This window comes from Setaria italica, chromosome I, assembly GCF_000263155.2.
Source record: "Setaria italica strain Yugu1 chromosome I, Setaria_italica_v2.0, whole genome shotgun sequence".
Classification (NCBI taxonomy): domain Eukaryota; kingdom Viridiplantae; phylum Streptophyta; class Magnoliopsida; order Poales; family Poaceae; genus Setaria; species Setaria italica.
The window spans coordinates 4,538,284-4,555,340 of NC_028450.1; the positions used below are offsets into that span (position 1 = coordinate 4,538,284).

At 44.0% G+C, this 17,057-nt stretch overlaps 2 protein-coding genes across 2 annotated transcripts; both read left to right on the top strand.

The window, feature by feature from the left end:
* Positions 1–64: 64 nt before the first annotated feature.
* LOC101770572 (26S proteasome regulatory subunit S10B homolog B) lies at positions 65–4,893 on the top strand. Its single transcript, XM_004951490.4, has 10 exons — positions 65–266; positions 1,456–1,575; positions 1,789–1,925; positions 2,050–2,211; positions 2,332–2,418; positions 2,499–2,585; positions 3,096–3,233; positions 3,988–4,179; positions 4,254–4,352; positions 4,442–4,893. The coding sequence occupies exons 1-10, from the start codon at positions 161–163 to the stop codon at positions 4,514–4,516; spliced, it is 1,203 nt and encodes a 400-aa protein (XP_004951547.1). The 5' UTR covers positions 65–160; the 3' UTR covers positions 4,517–4,893.
* A 1,007-nt stretch (positions 4,894–5,900) lies between these two features.
* On the top strand, positions 5,901–16,908 carry LOC101765066 (C2 and GRAM domain-containing protein At1g03370). Its single transcript, XM_004954606.2, has 10 exons — positions 5,901–6,318; positions 6,721–8,097; positions 8,486–8,668; positions 8,772–9,052; positions 9,160–9,276; positions 9,673–9,935; positions 15,635–15,800; positions 15,882–16,154; positions 16,240–16,432; positions 16,604–16,908. Exons 1-10 carry the CDS (start codon positions 5,901–5,903, stop codon positions 16,612–16,614), a joined length of 3,282 nt encoding a protein of 1,093 aa, XP_004954663.1. The 3' UTR covers positions 16,615–16,908.
* Positions 16,909–17,057: the final 149 nt, after the last annotated feature.

Genomic DNA, 17,057 nt, shown 5'->3' on the forward strand with positions numbered 1-17,057 from the left:
GAACGCGGAACAGCCCGCCCTGCAGCCTGCTTGTGAGTTGTAGTGGATAAGTGCGGCGGCCTGTTTTACGTAACCGTGGGAGCGGAGAGAGGAGCCTGCGCGATTCTCTTCTTGCGACGGAAGCAAAAAACTAGACGGGCCGAGACTGCGGGAGGACGAGATGGCCGACGGGGAGGACGCCGCCGCCGCGCGCCGCCGGTCCGCCATCACCGACTACCGCAAGAAGCTGCTCAACTGCAGGGAGCTCGAGTCGCGCGTCGGCACCGGTGAGTCGTCCGTCCCCCGCTCCCCTCCCCCCCGTCTCCCCTGGCTCACCCTGCTCGATCCCAGTCTCCCTAGGGTTCGGAGCGGCCGATTCCTGTCTCTCTCTAGGGGATTAGAGGTTTTGTGCGCGGGATCTAGTCAGAGGTTTGGATGGCGAGTAATTTTTTTTAGGGGGTAAGATTCGCTAGCCGCGGTGCGGCGTACTCAGTGATTTCGAGGTTTTACTAGGGGGTCACCGTTTGTTTTGGCGATGTGCTTCGGTGTTAGATCGGGGACTGGGGTGTTGGGTGTTGGCTCGGGCTGTTGTTTCAGTAGATTTGGTTTTGGGGCGCTGAATCTGGTGGTCTGGATGCTGGGTGCTTGATGTGGATCTGAAGTTCTGAAAGTATGAAGTGATCTTGGGTTTAGTTTGGTCAACCTCGGTAGCTGCGTGGATAATTGGGCCTGATATTGCCCCCCACCCTGATTGAGCCACCTATTATTTTTTTGATCTCTCAGTAGCTTTGCTCATTTGGCGTTCAAGAGTTTACAGTTATCTCAAACATGAACGACTCATGTTTGTTAGAGCATCAATTAGACACCGATAATTTTGTGTTAACTTTGAACTGCAAGATAGATTTTTTTTCGTGCATTCTATACATTTTATTTGCATAGTTGATGAGTTAGAAATTTATGGTATTCAAGTTGTACTGCAGGTTGAGCTAAGTTATAGGTCTAGCAATCCTGTAGTCCCACTTTTCAGGATGCTGATTGTCTGTTGGTTAGTAAGGAAATTGTATAAGGTATAAGTGCTCCAGTCCAAGCTTGGGCCTCTGTATCTGATTATGTGGTAATGCGGTATATTGAAAGCTTGGGTATGATATCCTTTCTACCAAGTGCCACGGTTATATGTAAATAAATGATCATAAGCTTGTTTTGCATATCATCCCAGTGTACTGGTTTGAGATTGTTCACATTTGAAGCTTCTGTTTTTTTAGTCTAACATAGAAAATAAGGTACATGATATGTCTGTTGCTACTTGGCTAATGTGGTCTAGTAATATTTTTCCTTAGTAAATTTGCTGCGGCAAAATTATCAGCCTTGGTGCTAAACGGCCTTTGTTCTTAGGGGGGTAATCTAAGAAGTTTGCTTGTTTACTGAAAAACTTTGTCCAATTTATTTATCTTGATTTTCCTTTCCTTTTACATGCAGTGAGAGAGAGCCTTAAAAATGCAAAGAAGGACTTTGCCAAGACTGAGGACGACTTGAAATCGCTGCAAAGTGTGGGTCAAATAATTGGAGAGGTTCTCCGGCCTCTTGATAATGAACGATGTAAGTACAAAGTATTTTCCCCACAATTACCTATCTTTTTTGCTGTTCTGCTTCACTTTGTAATAACCAACAAGATTGAGTACAGTGTTCTTAGTTAGCAACTCGGTCATTTTCATTGACATCTATATGAAATTTGAAAATATCACTTTTAGTTTTTGTTTTTATTCCTCAACACCACAAAAACTAAACAACTGAAACACCTGTTTCTTCAAGTTATCGTGAAGGCCAGCAGTGGTCCCCGGTATGTGGTTGGTTGCCGAAGTAAAGTAGACAAGGAGAAGTTGACTTCTGGAACTCGTGTTGTACTTGACATGACGACCTTGACAATAATGCGAACTCTACCACGGGAGGTATATTTTTTATCTGAATCATTTTATGTATTTTTTGGTTGGATTATCCTTACATTTCTATAATAAGATCAATGGCTTTATATAGAGAAACTGATTTTGATTATGTGGAATGAAAATCCTTTAGGTTGATCCTGTGGTATATAACATGCTTCATGAAGATCCAGGAAATGTCAGTTACTCTGCTGTAGGCGGTTTGTCTGATCAGATTAGAGAACTCAGGGAGTCCATCGAGTTACCGCTTATGAACCCTGAACTCTTTCTTCGGGTGGGAATTAAGCCTCCTAAGGTAAATGCAATACGTGTGTGTGTGTGTGTGTGTATACTTAGACCTAAATTATGCACATGAGGCAAAAGAGGTAAATTCTAATGTTCTGAATTCAATGTTTTGTTTATTTTAATCATTCAGGGCGTTCTGCTCTACGGTCCTCCAGGGACCGGGAAGACACTATTGGCGAGGGCTATTGCCAGTAACATCGATGCCAACTTTTTGAAGGTGTGTGGCTTTTCACTTCATTGATAGCATTCGGTCTTTCTTACACTTCTAATATATTGCTTATATAATCATTAAAACAGATTGTTTCAAGCGCTATTATTGACAAGTACATTGGAGAAAGTGCTCGTTTGATTAGAGAAATGTTTGGCTATGCACGTGATCATCAAGTAAGTATTAAAGTCTTGATATCGCTCAATTTTTATTTCTGGAAAGATAATTCGATCTTAACTGACTATTCATTATCTGTAAGACATTACTGTGGGAATAATAGAGAAAGCTTGTCCTCTATAAACTGTGCACATTTATTTGATGAATATATTGTGCCATCAAATTTATTTCCATTTATCTGGAAGACACTAGCACTGTGAGATATGCAGGTCCTTTATGCAATACTACAATAGTTTATTTGGTGAATATATTGTGCAATTAAACCATATTTCCTGTCAACACGAAATGAAAGCTATGCTTTGTTTATAAAACTGAGTAATGTACGGATCTCATGTTAGTTTTGCATGAGAGTTGCCCCAAATTGTCAGTTTAACATGAAAATAAATCACTGGGATCAATGACTTCATTTGAGTTGTTGGAACTCTACCAAATCTATACACTTAGCCATGCATCATTCATCGTACTTCAGTAACTAATAATTTTCTTCATGTCAAATTGTTCTTACTTAGCCATGCATCATCTTCATGGATGAAATTGATGCCATTGGTGGGCGAAGATTTAGTGAGGGAACTAGTGCTGATCGTGAGATCCAGCGGACGCTGATGGAGCTCCTTAACCAGCTAGACGGATTTGACGAGCTTGGGAAGGTAAATTTTATTATTTAGATATGTTGATATTTGCTCGTATAGTTTTCTAGCTTAATACAATCTGCAAATACATGTGGATCTAACCAAAGTTTTGCACTCCACATTTGGATATAATGACATCTGGGTATCATTATCTGTGATTTATTATTGGAACTTCTCAATTTTGTGAGGTCAATCCAATCCGCTTGATTCTGTAGTACGGTTGAGCGATGCTGTTTAATACTACAATAGATCTGTAACATAATGAAACTTTATTTGAACAATTGGGATATACCTAATGGTACATTGTCTGTATGCTGCTTTATCATTTGTGTACACTTATTTTTTGGTAGTTTAGGACTATACAGGTTTAAGATGTGGTTTTGTTGCATTATCCCTCAATTGATGTAATCAATGTAGTTATTTGGTTATATATCCATCCAATTCGATGTACTTGTTTTTTTCGTATACTTGATTGCAAGTTAGCTACTTCTATGCCTGGTTAGGTTTTGAATGGTTAGTTGACACCTGAGTTGAAACTCCAATTGAGGATACTAGTAACAGGATGAGAGTTTAGAATCCTAGATATAATATTGATTTATTGATCTCTCTACTTTCTTGTTACCAGGTTTGTGGGCTTTGCACAATTAAGTACATGACACTCACTTAACCTTCTCTTTCTAAGAATGCTGCACAGCACACCTTGTATTTGTTGGTTCTGTATGCATTTAGCTTGAGTGCTTCAGTGCTTGACAAGGTTATTTTTGTTGAACAGGTAAAGATGATCATGGCTACGAACCGACCTGATGTTCTGGACCCTGCACTGCTGCGTCCTGGACGTTTAGACAGGAAGATTGAGATTCCACTACCCAACGAGCAGGCAAGAATGGAAGTTCTTAAAATTCATGCTGCCGGTATCGCCAAGCATGGGGAAATTGATTACGAAGCTGTCGTGAAACTTGCAGAGGTGAGTTAATTGTATGGTGTATCTAACTTCTTTAAATCTCATGGCATATCTTCTCCTAACTTGTCCAGTTTTAGGGTTTCAACGGGGCTGATCTTCGTAATGTCTGCACCGAAGCTGGTATGGCTGCAATTCGGGCAGAAAGGGACTATGTTGTTCATGAAGACTTCATGAAGGTGAGCTATTTTATACACCCATCTATTTGTACCTGAACAAACTGGTGGTCATGCATTGACTCTTGAAATCCCTGCAAACTTCATTTCAGGCTGTGCGGAAGCTAAATGACGCAAAGAAGCTGGAATCAAGTGCGCACTACAGCGCCGACTTCGGCAAAGAGTAACATGCGACGCTGATGCAACGAGCAATCTTGCTAGAAGTGCATATGCCGTGTATCGTCAGGGAGCTCAGCCATCGCAATGCAGAAGAAAGAAATCAGCTATTTATGTTCAGGCTCCTGGACAGTCCTCTTTTTCTGATATTCATAATCATTGCTAGGAGGATTATCAAGCTGACCACTGGGAGAAACCATTCGAGAATTTACTAATTTTGAACCAGTCGCTCTTTGCTTCAGTGATCATACATCATCAGCTTCCCTGTGTATTAGTCTGGTAACTCTGGTTCGAGCTGTTTCATTTCCATCATTCCATGTACTTGACTGTGTGCTTGCCTGCTCGGTAACAGAAAAAGAGGCTAGTTCATCTTTGAATTGCGATTTTCCCTCTTTTGCATAATCTAGTGCCAGATGGATCACGCAAAATTAAACATGTTTGGAATGCATGAGTTTTGCCTATTTCGTAATAAAGAGTTCTCTAGGGGATGTTTGGGAGCACTTCATTCCAAAAAAATTGCTTCACTCCACCAACTTCGAAAATTTCGCAGCCAAACGTGTCAGCTCCAGCAACTTCGGCTCTAGGAAAAAGGTGGAGCGAGGGGTAGATCCACGTTTTTTTGGAGTACCTTAAGAGGTGCTCCAAAAACCTCCTTTACAGATCTCCTCGTGGAGTTGGTGGGTATTTACCCACCATTACCACTCGTTACACAACTTACCGGTTCGCGAAACAAAAACAAGCCTCCCGCCCGCCTGTCGCGCGCCGCCCCGCCCGCCCCTGCCTGCTCGTGGCCTTCCTTTCCCTACCAACAAAGGAGAAGAAAGGAAGAACTAAAGAAGACTGACAAGTGGGATCCATTCACATGGTTATAAAGATCTTCTGTTTCCGGAGCTGGATATGTGCATTTTGCCAAATGTGTGGACAGCTCTGGTATTTTTTTGTAGTTGGTAGAGTGAAGCTGCAATGTAGTGGAGTTGGTGGAGTGGAGTTCAAAAATTTGGAGTGGAGTGCTGCCAAACACCCCCTTACTCAGTTTGGGGGTATATGGATTTTTTACTCCACGTCCTCTAGTTTTAGCGCATCCGACTCAGTTTAACCTGAGGCAGCCCATGCTTCCCGGAACAGGGCCCACGCGTTGGGCTGGAGCCACCCCCGGCCCCGCTGATCGAACGGCCTGCGAAATGCCTCCTTCCCACTGGCACGAATCACGAGGCCGAAATGCGCCACGGGATAAACGCTTCTCGAATTCAAACGGCCGCGGGTAATCCCCCACCTCTCGCTTCATCCAAATCCCCAATTCCTCGGAGCTCGCTAATCACCCGCCATTTCTCGATCTCTCCCGTTCTCGCCGAGCACCGCCGCAGCGCTCCGTCTCGTCTCGCGGGGGCCCCACAGATGGCGAGGCCGGCGGCGGCGGGCCCTCCGGGTCGCGCGGAGCCGGGCCACCATGACGCGCCGATGCTGCTGCGCGTGCACGTGATCGAGGCGCGGGGCCTGCCGGCGATCTACCTCAACGGCTCCAGCGATCCCTACGTGCGGCTGCAGCTGGGGCGTCGCCGCCCGCGGGCGACCACGGTGGTGAAGCGAAACCTCAGCCCCGTGTGGGACGAGGAGTTCGGGTTCCTCGTCGGCGACGTCGCCGAGGAGCTCGTCGTCTCCGTGCTCAACGAGGACCGCTTCCTCGGCGCCGAGTTCCTGGGGCGGGTGCGGCTGCCGCTCACCGCCATCATGGAGACGGACGACCTCTCGCTCGGCACCAGGTGGTACCAGCTCCAGCCCAGGAGCGGCGGCAAGTTCAGGAGGAAGAGGCGCGGTACTCCCATCCGTTTTTCCTCTTGCCATGGAATCGTCAAATCAATGCTTCATCGGGTAATAGGATCCAAAGCAATCGAAACAGATACCAAGGAAATGTGGGTAGGAGAATGGATGTTATATACATGGGCTACACCTCATAACAGGCGTTCTACTTGTTCAGGGAAATGAAATCGTATTGCCTTGCTCTGTTTGTCTGTAGTCAAAATTTGCCACTTCCTAGATCAATGCCTCCCTAATTGACTCAGATTCACAAGCAAGTTCTTGTCCTAAATCTGCAACTTTATTTTATCACCAGTCTGGTGAATGCTTTCCTGCTGAGAGCATTTCAAATTTTCTGGGAAGTAAATGCAGTGGTGAATCAAGCTAGCATTATTCACTGTTTAATTATATTTCCTTGCAGGTGAAATTTGCCTGAGGGTATACTTATCAGTTAGGGCCACCCTTTGTGAGGACGCACATCAAGCTCCACCACAACTTATCGATGATATATCATGCAGCTCACACAGGTCAATTGCAACTACTGACTCGTCATTATCAGCTACCACTGGTAGTCTGGATCTTTTAGCCTGTGGTAGCATGGATCAGGCATCCCTCAGAAGTTTGGATGGCTTGACCCAAAGCATCATGGAGCAGCAAGGCCCTAGAAGCACAGGGCCACCATCCTGTGTCAGCACAGAGCAATCCATTCTTCTGGAGCCGGAAGAAGATGACGGTAGTTCCATTGCTGATACATCATCAGTGGTGGAGGTCATGTCTCGATACTTCAGGAAATCTGCTGATGCTGCACATTCTGCAGCATCAGATCTTGTGTCCACAGACCAGTTTCGAGATGCACAAATGCATTCTGAGTCTCGTGAAAACGGAGAGAGCTGCATGCTGTCCGAGGTCAGTCTTGATGAACTACTGAAAACTATGGAGTCCAAAGACCAAGCTTGTGAAATGCCGGGAAACTTGCCTGGTGGTGTATTAGTGGACCAATCTTACAGTATTGCACCAGCTGAACTGAATTCATTGTTGTTCTCTGCAAATTCAGATTTCTGGCCAGAAGTTGCTGAACTTCAAGGAACAAGTGGATTTCACATCGAGCCCTGGAAACATGAGAACAATGAGAATTGTTTGAAAAGAACATTAACTTACACAAAAGCTGCAAGCAAATTAGTTAAGTCTGTTAAAGCTACTGAAGATCAGAAATACTTGAAGGCAGCTGGAAATTCTTTTGCAGTTCTTTGTAGTGTTAGCACTCCTGATGTTCCCTGTGGCAATTGTTTCAAGGTGGAGATATTGTACCGTATAATACCTGGTCCCCAGTTCCCATCTGAAGAACAAACCACACAACTTACTGTAAGTTGGCGTCTGAACTTTGTTCAGAGTACAATGCTTAAAGGAATGATCGAGAATGGGGCAAAACAAGGCCTTGCAGAAGGATATTCACAGTTCTCTGAAGTACTGTCCCGGAAAGTTAAAGTAGCTGAGCTTGATGATGCTAATAACAAAGATAAGATTTTAGCTTCACTGCAGCCACAGAAAGAATCAAACTGGAAGCTGGTTGCCCGCTTCCTTGGGAGCTTTGCATTCATATTCTCTCTCAGTACAGCACTGTATATTATTACACATCTTCATCTAGCCAGAACCAATATGGTGCACGGGGGACTTGAATATTTTGGTATTGATCTTCCAGATTCCATTGGAGAAGTTGTATTTTGTATCATTCTGATCATTCAGGGGCATAATATCATCAAAGTAGGGCGACGTTTTTTGCAAGCCTGGAAACAACGAGGTAACAATCTCTCTATTCTAAATGAAGTGAATATTCCTTTTTCATTGTTCTCCCCTAGTCTTTTCTGAAATTGATGGGGCCCTCTAGATGATTTTAATAGAACAAATTATTTATATTGGAAAACTATAATTCATTCATTTTTACCGGGAAATTCTGCCATAGCTCTTAGCCTCCTTTGAGGTCTTTCTGAAGTCTTTTTTTTTTCCTTTTTGGGCATTGAGGTGCCCTCTGGACTTTTGTCCTTGCACAGTTTTATTTTACCCTTTTAATATATCTTACCACAGCGGGGGCCTCCCCCCGCTGTATAGTTTTAAAAAAAAACTTGGGAAATTCTCTGTTTCCTGGGGACGAAGACATGTAATTTGCATTTTTCCTGTTTCAATGTTAGGCAGTGACCATGGAATCAAAGCTCACGGAGATGGTTGGTTATTGACAATTGCACTTATTGAGGGAAGTGGTGTAGTAGGTGCAGGTACACCTGGCTTGCCTGATCCTTATGTAATCTTTACCTGTAATGGAAAGAGAAAAACTAGCTCTGTCAAATACCATACGTCTGAACCAAAATGGAATGGTAAGTATCACTTCTATGTTGAGTTTCCTCTAACCTGCAAGATAAAAGCACTATTGACCTTCTCTGTGAATTTGCTTGATTCTTTGCTTTTTCAACTCCATAGAGATATTTGAATTTGATGCAATGGATGACCCTCCAGCAAGGTTGGACGTGGTTGTGCATGATTCAGATGGTGCAAGCAATGAAACTCCTATTGGTCAAACAGAAGTCAACTTTGTGAAAAACAATTTGTCAGATTTGGGTGATATGTGGCTTCCTCTTGATGGAAGGTTTCCCCAAGGGCACCAGCCAAAATTGCATCTGCGGATCTTTTTGAATAATTCACAGGGAACTGAAGTTGTTTTGAATTATCTGGAAAAAATGGGGAAAGAAGTTGGCAAGAAGGTATGAATTGTTCAAAATTTGCTTGAGGAAAAAGTTGTCAAAAAATTTTTTAGTGCCATCAAAATGCATTCTATTACTGAACTTGTATTGCATGACTAAATGTTCAGATGCACTTGCGCTCAGCTCAGACAAATTCAGCATTTCGTAAGCTCTTTAGTCTTCCTCCTGAAGAATTCCTCATTGATGATTTTACCTGCCATCTAAAACGGAAAATGCCACTTCAGGTAATTAGATTTCACTAATGTTCTAACTTTGTATGTATTGAATTGGCATTGATTTATCATGGTACTGATGCTATTTTGCTTAGAATAGGAGATACTGTCTTCAAATACATTATTATCATTTATTTTCAACGCCCAATATGCAGAGCTAGACCTTGCTTATGCGAAATATAAATCAATGTAGACCTTGCATATGAAGTTATACTAAAAACAAAACATAAGAATTGTAGCCTGTAAGTCCGTATATCATGGTTCCCAGTGAAATAGGGCCATCGCCGTACACTTTTTGATGATTGCATGGCACACTAGGACTTGCTACAACTTGTTATCTTTTCTTATCCTTTGCACCTGCTTTTGGTCATACTAATCGATAACTGAGGAGGTTATCATTTTTAACAGGGGCGCCTCTTTCTTTCCCCAAGAATAGCTGGATTTTATTCCAACATATTTGGCCGGAAAACAAAATTTTTCTTTCTTTGGGAAGACATCGATGATATCCAGGTTGTTCCACCGAAACTTGCAACAGTTGGCAGTCCATCCTTGATGCTTATCCTTCGCAAGGATAGAGGTCTTGAAGCTAGGCATGGAGCCAAAACATTGGATCCTCAAGGAAGACTAAAATTCCATTTCCAGACGTTTGTTTCATTCAATGATGCTCACAGGTATGAGGCACCCTTGTTTTAATTTTCATGTGATATGCAGAATTCTGGATTTTATTGATCATTATCACACCACTTGATTTAGTGCTCTTAAACAAGAACTACCATTGACGCTTTTCTGAAATTTGTTATCCTGAGTTCCTGTCTGGTATGATAGCTTCAATAATCAACTTGTATTGAGGCTGCATGATTGACATGCCTGAAAAAATATCTGGAATTTCTTCACTGTGTATACTGTTTAAGGTAATTGGTGTTGCCTCCTGTTCAAGCATAGTAGGTCAACCTCCACAGGCACAAATACTTCTCTCCAAACTATATGAACGAACATATACACAGTTGGATAACTAATATCAAGTCATCCTACTCATATTTTCAGGAACAGGAATAGTGTAGTGAATTAATAATAAATTCATTTTTATTATCAATATATTCCTTACTGGTAGATTGCTATACTTTGTTCAGGTTCTATAAAGCATTGAGCGAACTCCCATTTTTCCATAATTATTTGGAATAGGCTTGTCATATGATTATATGATTATTGTTAACAGTTAGATGTATATGTATTCTTGTATTTTCCCCATTGTATAAGGCGTTTTGTGCATATTTCCTAATACCTGTACATGTATATATTTGGGCCTAGAGCCCCCATATTGAATACAAGTGCTATTCCTAACATGGTACAGATCCAAACTAGGGTTTAGATTTCTTCTCATCTGCCCTAGGTGATCTTTTTTCCCCCCGCACGTTGCACTTGCATGCCTCTGATCACCAGCCCATTGGATCAATTTTCCCCTGCTCTTCGTTTTGAGCACATCATCGATTCCTTCCGCCGTCTGTCGCTTCTTTCTGTCAGTGCCCCTCGCCAACCTTGTCCCACGGCTCCTCCATCGATTGGTGCGGCTCTCCGCCTCGTCCGCCTGTTGCCGGCTCTCTCGCACCGCCGACCCGCGATCCGCAGGTCCGAGCGGCTTCCCATCGGCTATGGAGCTCGTCGCCCTGGCTTGATTCATCCATCGTGGAATTGATTCTGCAATTCCTCCGTTTGCCCGCCGTCCGTCTGCTCTCTTGCTGTCGATTGCCGCTTCTTTTGCGCTCTTGTCGTCAACTGTGTTGTTTGGAGATGTCTTCTTCAGTTCCTCCGTCCGATGGTGTGCAGGTTATGCGACGTCCGGTGCTTTTCAATGGCACCAACTATCGCAACTGGGTTCCTCATCTACGTCTGCACATGAGTGGTCTGCATCTATGGGAGTTTCTTACCGGTGATATACCCTACCCAGCTCTCCTGTCCCTCCTGTCAAGCCTACTATTCCTGACACAGCTGATGAGGCCGTGCAGAAGAAGCTGCTTGATTTTGATGATAGCATTGAATCATATGCATCTTAGTTTGCTGCATACAGGACATGGTTAGATGAGGATGCTTGTGCTGGTGCTGTTCTTGCTGCTAGTATGGAGGAGAGTCTTTCTGCAGATATTGTTGACTTTGATCATGCACATCAGATGTGGGCTTTTCTTCGTCTGCGTTATGAGCCCACCGGTCAGTCTACATATATTGCTGCTCTACGTCAAGAACAACTATTGCGACAGGGTGACTCTACAGTTGAGGAGTTCTTTGCTCAGATGTCTGCAGTGTGGCGTCAACTTGACTCTATTGGTCCTCCATTATCACCTAGCACTTGTGAGTCTTGTAAGGCTCAGAAAGTTGCTCTGGAGACTAGGTGCACCCATGATTTTCTGACCCGTCTTCATGATGAGTTTGAGCAGCTTCGTGCCCAGCTGGTTTCCCGTGAGCCTTGTGTGTCTCTGATGGATGCTCTTGCTGCTGTTTGTAATGAGGAGATACGTCTTCGTAGTGCTGGCCTGTTGCAGTCTTCGTCTTCTTCAGTCTTGGTTGCTCGTTCTTCTTCCAAGGCCTCCACTCCTCCACCTATGGTGCCTTCTTCTGAGAGTGGAGGGGGTGGTGGTCTTAAATGTGACTGGTGCGGCTGGGATAACCATGTGGAGGCATATTGTTACAGGAAGAAGAAGGCTCAGTCTCGTGAGGCTCAATCTTGCCGAGGTGGTCGTTCTTCACAGGGTACTAGTGGTGCTGGTGGTTCTGGTACTGGAGGTTCTCAGCGGAGTTCTGCTGGTTCTGAGACACAGGAGATGCTCATGTTGCTTCGTCGCCTAGCTGCCTCTACACCCACAGGAGCTGCTGGTTCATTACTCAGGCTTCTACACCGCCAGGTTCTGCTGCTCATCTCAGTCTTCTTCTTCAGGTACTTTTCCATGGATTCCAGATTCTGGTGCCTCTTTTCATATGACTCCTGATCGTACCAGTCTTTCTTCCATTGGTATTCCATCTCTTTCTGTCACTGTTCAAACCGCAGATGGATCGTCTCTCTCTGTTGCAGGACGAGGCACTCTTTTGTCTTCCTCTTTTCATGTTCCTGTCGTTTCTTATGTTCCCAAACTAACCATGCAGCTTATCTCACTGGCCAGCTCACTGATCATGGTTGTCGTGTTATCCTTGATTTTGACTCTTGTTGTATTCAGGATCGCAACACAGGTCTCCTAGTTGGTACTGGCCCTCGTCGACGTGATTCTCAGCGTCTTTGGGAGCTTGAGTGGCTTCGTCTTCCTTCCGCTGCCTCTACCAGTCTTGGGGGCTCAGTCGCTTCTTCTATGTCATCTACATCGTCGTTTGCTCAGTGGCATCATCTAGGACATCTTTGTGGCTCGCATTTGTCTACGCTAGTTCGTTGTGGTCTTTTAGGGTCAGTTTCTGGTGATGTATCTTTGGATCAGTGTCAGGGTTGTTGGCTAGGAAAACAGCTACAACTTCCTTATTATTCTAGTGAGTCAGTGTCAAAACATCCTTTTGATTTTGTTCATTCTGATGTATGGGGTCCGGCTCCCTTCGTTTCGAAAGGGGGTCATCGATATTATATCATATTCATAGATGATTTTTCTCGCCACACCTGGATCTATTTTATGAAACATCATAGTGAGGCTTTATCTATTTATAAAAATTTTGCCACCATGATCCGTACTCAGTTTGACACTGCTATTAAGGTTTTTCGTGCTGATTCTGCTAGGGAGTACTAGTCTGAGCTCTTCGTCAATTTCTTTCTGAGCAGGGCACCCTTGCCTAGTTCTCTTGTCCTAATGCTCATGCTCAGTATTGCGGAGCGCAAGCATCATCATTTGCTTGAGACTACTCGTGCTCTGATGATTGCCTCTACTATTCCACCGCATTTTTGGGCTGAAGCTGTTTCTACAGCTACTTATTTGATGAACATTCAACCTTCTTCTGCTCTTCAGGGTGGGATTCCATATGAGCGTCTTTGTGGCAAGCTGCCTGACTATACTAGCCTTCGTCTCTTTGGATGTGTGTGCTATGTGCTTCTTGCACCTCGTGAGCGCACCAAGCTGACCACTCAATCTGTTGAGTGTGTTTTTTTGGGATACAGTGCTGAGCATAAGGGATATCGTTGTTGGGATCCTGTTGGCCGTCGGATGAGGATTTCTCGGGATGTTACTTTTGATGAGTCTCGTCCTTCTCCTGATGCTTCTCATGCATCTTTCGTTGAGCCCCTTTCTTTTCTAACATTTCCTGATACTCCTATTGCTCCTATGCATTTTCCACACCTAGTGCCTGCTTTTGCGGCTCCTGATGAGCCTCCTGTAGTGCCTTTTTCTGCGTCCCCTTCATCTGTGGAGCCTTCTTCTTCTGATTCCACTCCACAGGTTCCTATGGGTACTATTTATGACACCAAACCACCTGTCACACATTTCTATGTACGTACTCGGTGGGTTCTTGAGCCATCTTCCTTTGATGTTTCTTCTCCTCCTACCGAGCCATCTTCCTCTGGTGTGTTTCTCCTCTTGATAAGCCACCTTCTGATTTGTCTTCTCCACGATATGCTCTTCGTGATCGTCTCTCGGTTCATCCTCCAGACCGGTATGGTTTTCCTCGTGCTGGTGTTGTTCTTTCTGAGCCAACTTCTTATCGTGATGCCATTACTCATCAGGAATGGCAGCACGTGATGGCGGAGGAGCTTGCTGCTCTTGAGCGCACTAGCACATGGGATCTTGTACCTCTTCCCTCACATGGTCATCCTATCACATGTAAGTGGGTTTATAAGGTTAAGACCTGTTCTTATGGTTCTCTTGAGCGCTATAAGGCTCGTCTTGTGGCACGTGGTTTTCAGCAGGAGCATGGTCGTGACTATGATGAGACATTTGCTCCTATGGCTCACATGACTACTGTTCGCACTCTTCTTGTTATGGCTTCTGTTCGTGAGTGGTCTATATCTCAGCTTGATTGAAGAATGCTTTTCTTAATGGTGAACTTCGTGAGGAGGTTTATATGACGCCACCACCTGGCTATTCTGTTCCTGAGGGTATGGTATGTCGTCTTCGCCACTCTCTTTATGGCCTCAAGCAAGCTCCCCGTGCTTGGTTCTAGCGCTTTGCTTCTGTAGTCACTGCTACTGGCTTTTCTGCAAGCGCCCATGATCCTGCGCTCTTTGTTCATACTTCCTCTCGTGGTCGGACTCTTCTCCTTCTTTATGTTGATGATATGATCATCACTGGAGATGACTCCCAGTATGTTGCCTTTGTGAAGGCACGTCTCAGTGAGCAGTTTCTTATGTCCGATCTAGGCCCCCTATGTTATTTTCTTGGGATTGAGGTTTCTTCCACACCTGAGGGCTTCTACCTATCCCAAGAAAAGTACATTCAGGATCTTCTTGATCGTGCTTCTCTTACTGATCATCGCATAGTTGAGACTCCCATGGAACTTAACGTTCATCTTCGTGCTACTGATGGTGAGCCTCTTTCAGATCCCACTCGTTATCGCCACATTGTTGGGAGCCTTGTCTACCTTGGTGTTACTCGACCTGACATTTCTTACTCCGTACATATTCTTAGTCAGTTTGTTTCTACTCCGTACATATTCTTAGTTAGTTTGTTTCTGCACCTACTCAGCTCCATTATAGTCATCTTCTTTGTGTTCTGCGATATCTTCGTGGAACTATATCTCGTCGTCTGTTCTTTCCTCGCTCTAGCTCCTTACAGCTCCAGGCTTATTCTGATACGACTTGGGCTAGTGATTTCTCTAATCTTCGATCTCTTTCTGCTTATTGTGTTTTTCATGGTGGTTCTCTCATTGCTTGGAAGACTAAGAAGCAGACAACAGTTTCTCATTCGACTGCAGAGGCTGAGTTACAGGCTATGGCTCTTGTGACAGCGGAGGTTACTTGGCTACGATGGCTTCTTGAGGATTTTGGTGTTTCTGTTTCTATGCCGACTCCTCTTTTGTCTAACAGTACCGGAGCTATTAGTATTGCTCGTGATCCGGTGAAGCATGAGCTTACCAAGCACATTGGTGTTGATGCTTCTTACGCACAAGCCCAGGTACAGAATGATGTTATTACTCTTCAGTATGTGCTTTCAGAGCTTCAGTTGGCAGACTTCTTCACTAAGGCACAGACGAGAGTTCAGCACAGGTTCTATCTCTCCAAACTTAGTGTTCGGGATCCACCTTGAGTTTGAGGGGGGGGGTGTTAGATGTATATGTATTCTTGTATTTTCCCCCATTGTATAAGGGGTTTTGTGCATATTTCCTAATACCTGTACATGTATACATTTGGGCCTACAGCCCCCATATTGAATACAAGTACTATTCCTAACATTAACGTATCAAACATTTCTGACAGGATTATCATGGCAATATGGAAAATGCGGTCATCCGGTCTGGAACAGAAAGGTGAGATACTTGATAAAGAATCTGAACTCAAAGAGCTCCCCTGTGAAGAAGGTTCTCTATTGGCCAATGACGATGTAAAAATGTCAGAAGTCTACTCAGCAGTTCTTTCTGTTGGCGTGAGTCTTGCTGTCTTGTGATCCTGTCAACATGCAATCTCAAAGGAATCTGCTAAAATCTCTGTAATTCTGTATTTGCAGATCAGTGCTTTTATGGAGATGTTCTCTGGAGGTCCACTGGAACATAAAGTGATGGAGAGAGCCGGTTGTGTTGACTACTCAGCGACAGAATGGGAACTGCTAAACCGTGACATATACCAAAGGCGTATCAGCTTTAGGTTTGACAAAAGCTTGTCCAGATATGGTGGGGAAGCAACGACTACTCAACAAAAATACAAGTTACCAAACCAAGATGGCTGGGTCGTTGAGGAGGTGATGACCCTCCAAGGCATCCTGCATGAAGACTACTCAAGTGTAAGATAAACAAACCTGATTTTGTCCAAACTGCTCCCATGTTTTACTTCAAATTGTCAGGTCGCAGTGTTTGCTGAAAATGCAGATCCAGTTGAAGTACCACATGACGAGCACGCCCTTGAAACCGAACACCTGCAGCCTGAAGGTGTTATTAGGGATTGCGTGGTTGAAGGGCGCTAAGCACCAGAAGAAGGCTGCAAAGAATGTCATGGCAAATTCCGCCAACAGGTTGAGGGAGATATTTGCAGAAGTTGAGAAGGAGATTGCATCGAGAAAAGGTACCCTTTCAAACACAACTGGTTCCTCCCAAGAATAAATTGCCGAATTCAGCACAGAAACTACAGATGTTCAGAGTAACATACTCTGAACGACATGCAGACTCAGTAAATTACCGTCTTTGATCCGAAACAGCAGCAACACTGACCTGTACTTTTGAAATGCAATTCCAGGCACAAGCTAGTACTGGCGTAACGCAAGCACTTACTGATCCAGGTAGATTAAAAGATGACAGCAATTATCAGCTGGACACGATCTCTGATAGTTAGTCAGCGTCTCAGTTTGTTGCAGCTATTGACCAATATAGCTGCCGACCCAGTTTTTACACAGATGGTTGGCCTATGTGAAAGGAGTGTTTGCACAGATAGCTACAGACATGTCTTTATCATACATTTTATTAATTCAGTGTTTACCATGTAGGAGTTCAAGCAGAATTGTATATATACAGTCAAAATATATCACAAGATATTTCATTGCAGCCGATCCAGATAATTGTACACGCAGATTTCAAATTTGTATCTTCCTATGACACAGTAGCACAAAGCCAAAAGATATTGATTCATAAGGCAGCTAAACTGCCAGCATAAGGCATGGAAATATGGTGGCTCAAACAGAAAGAAAAGAAAC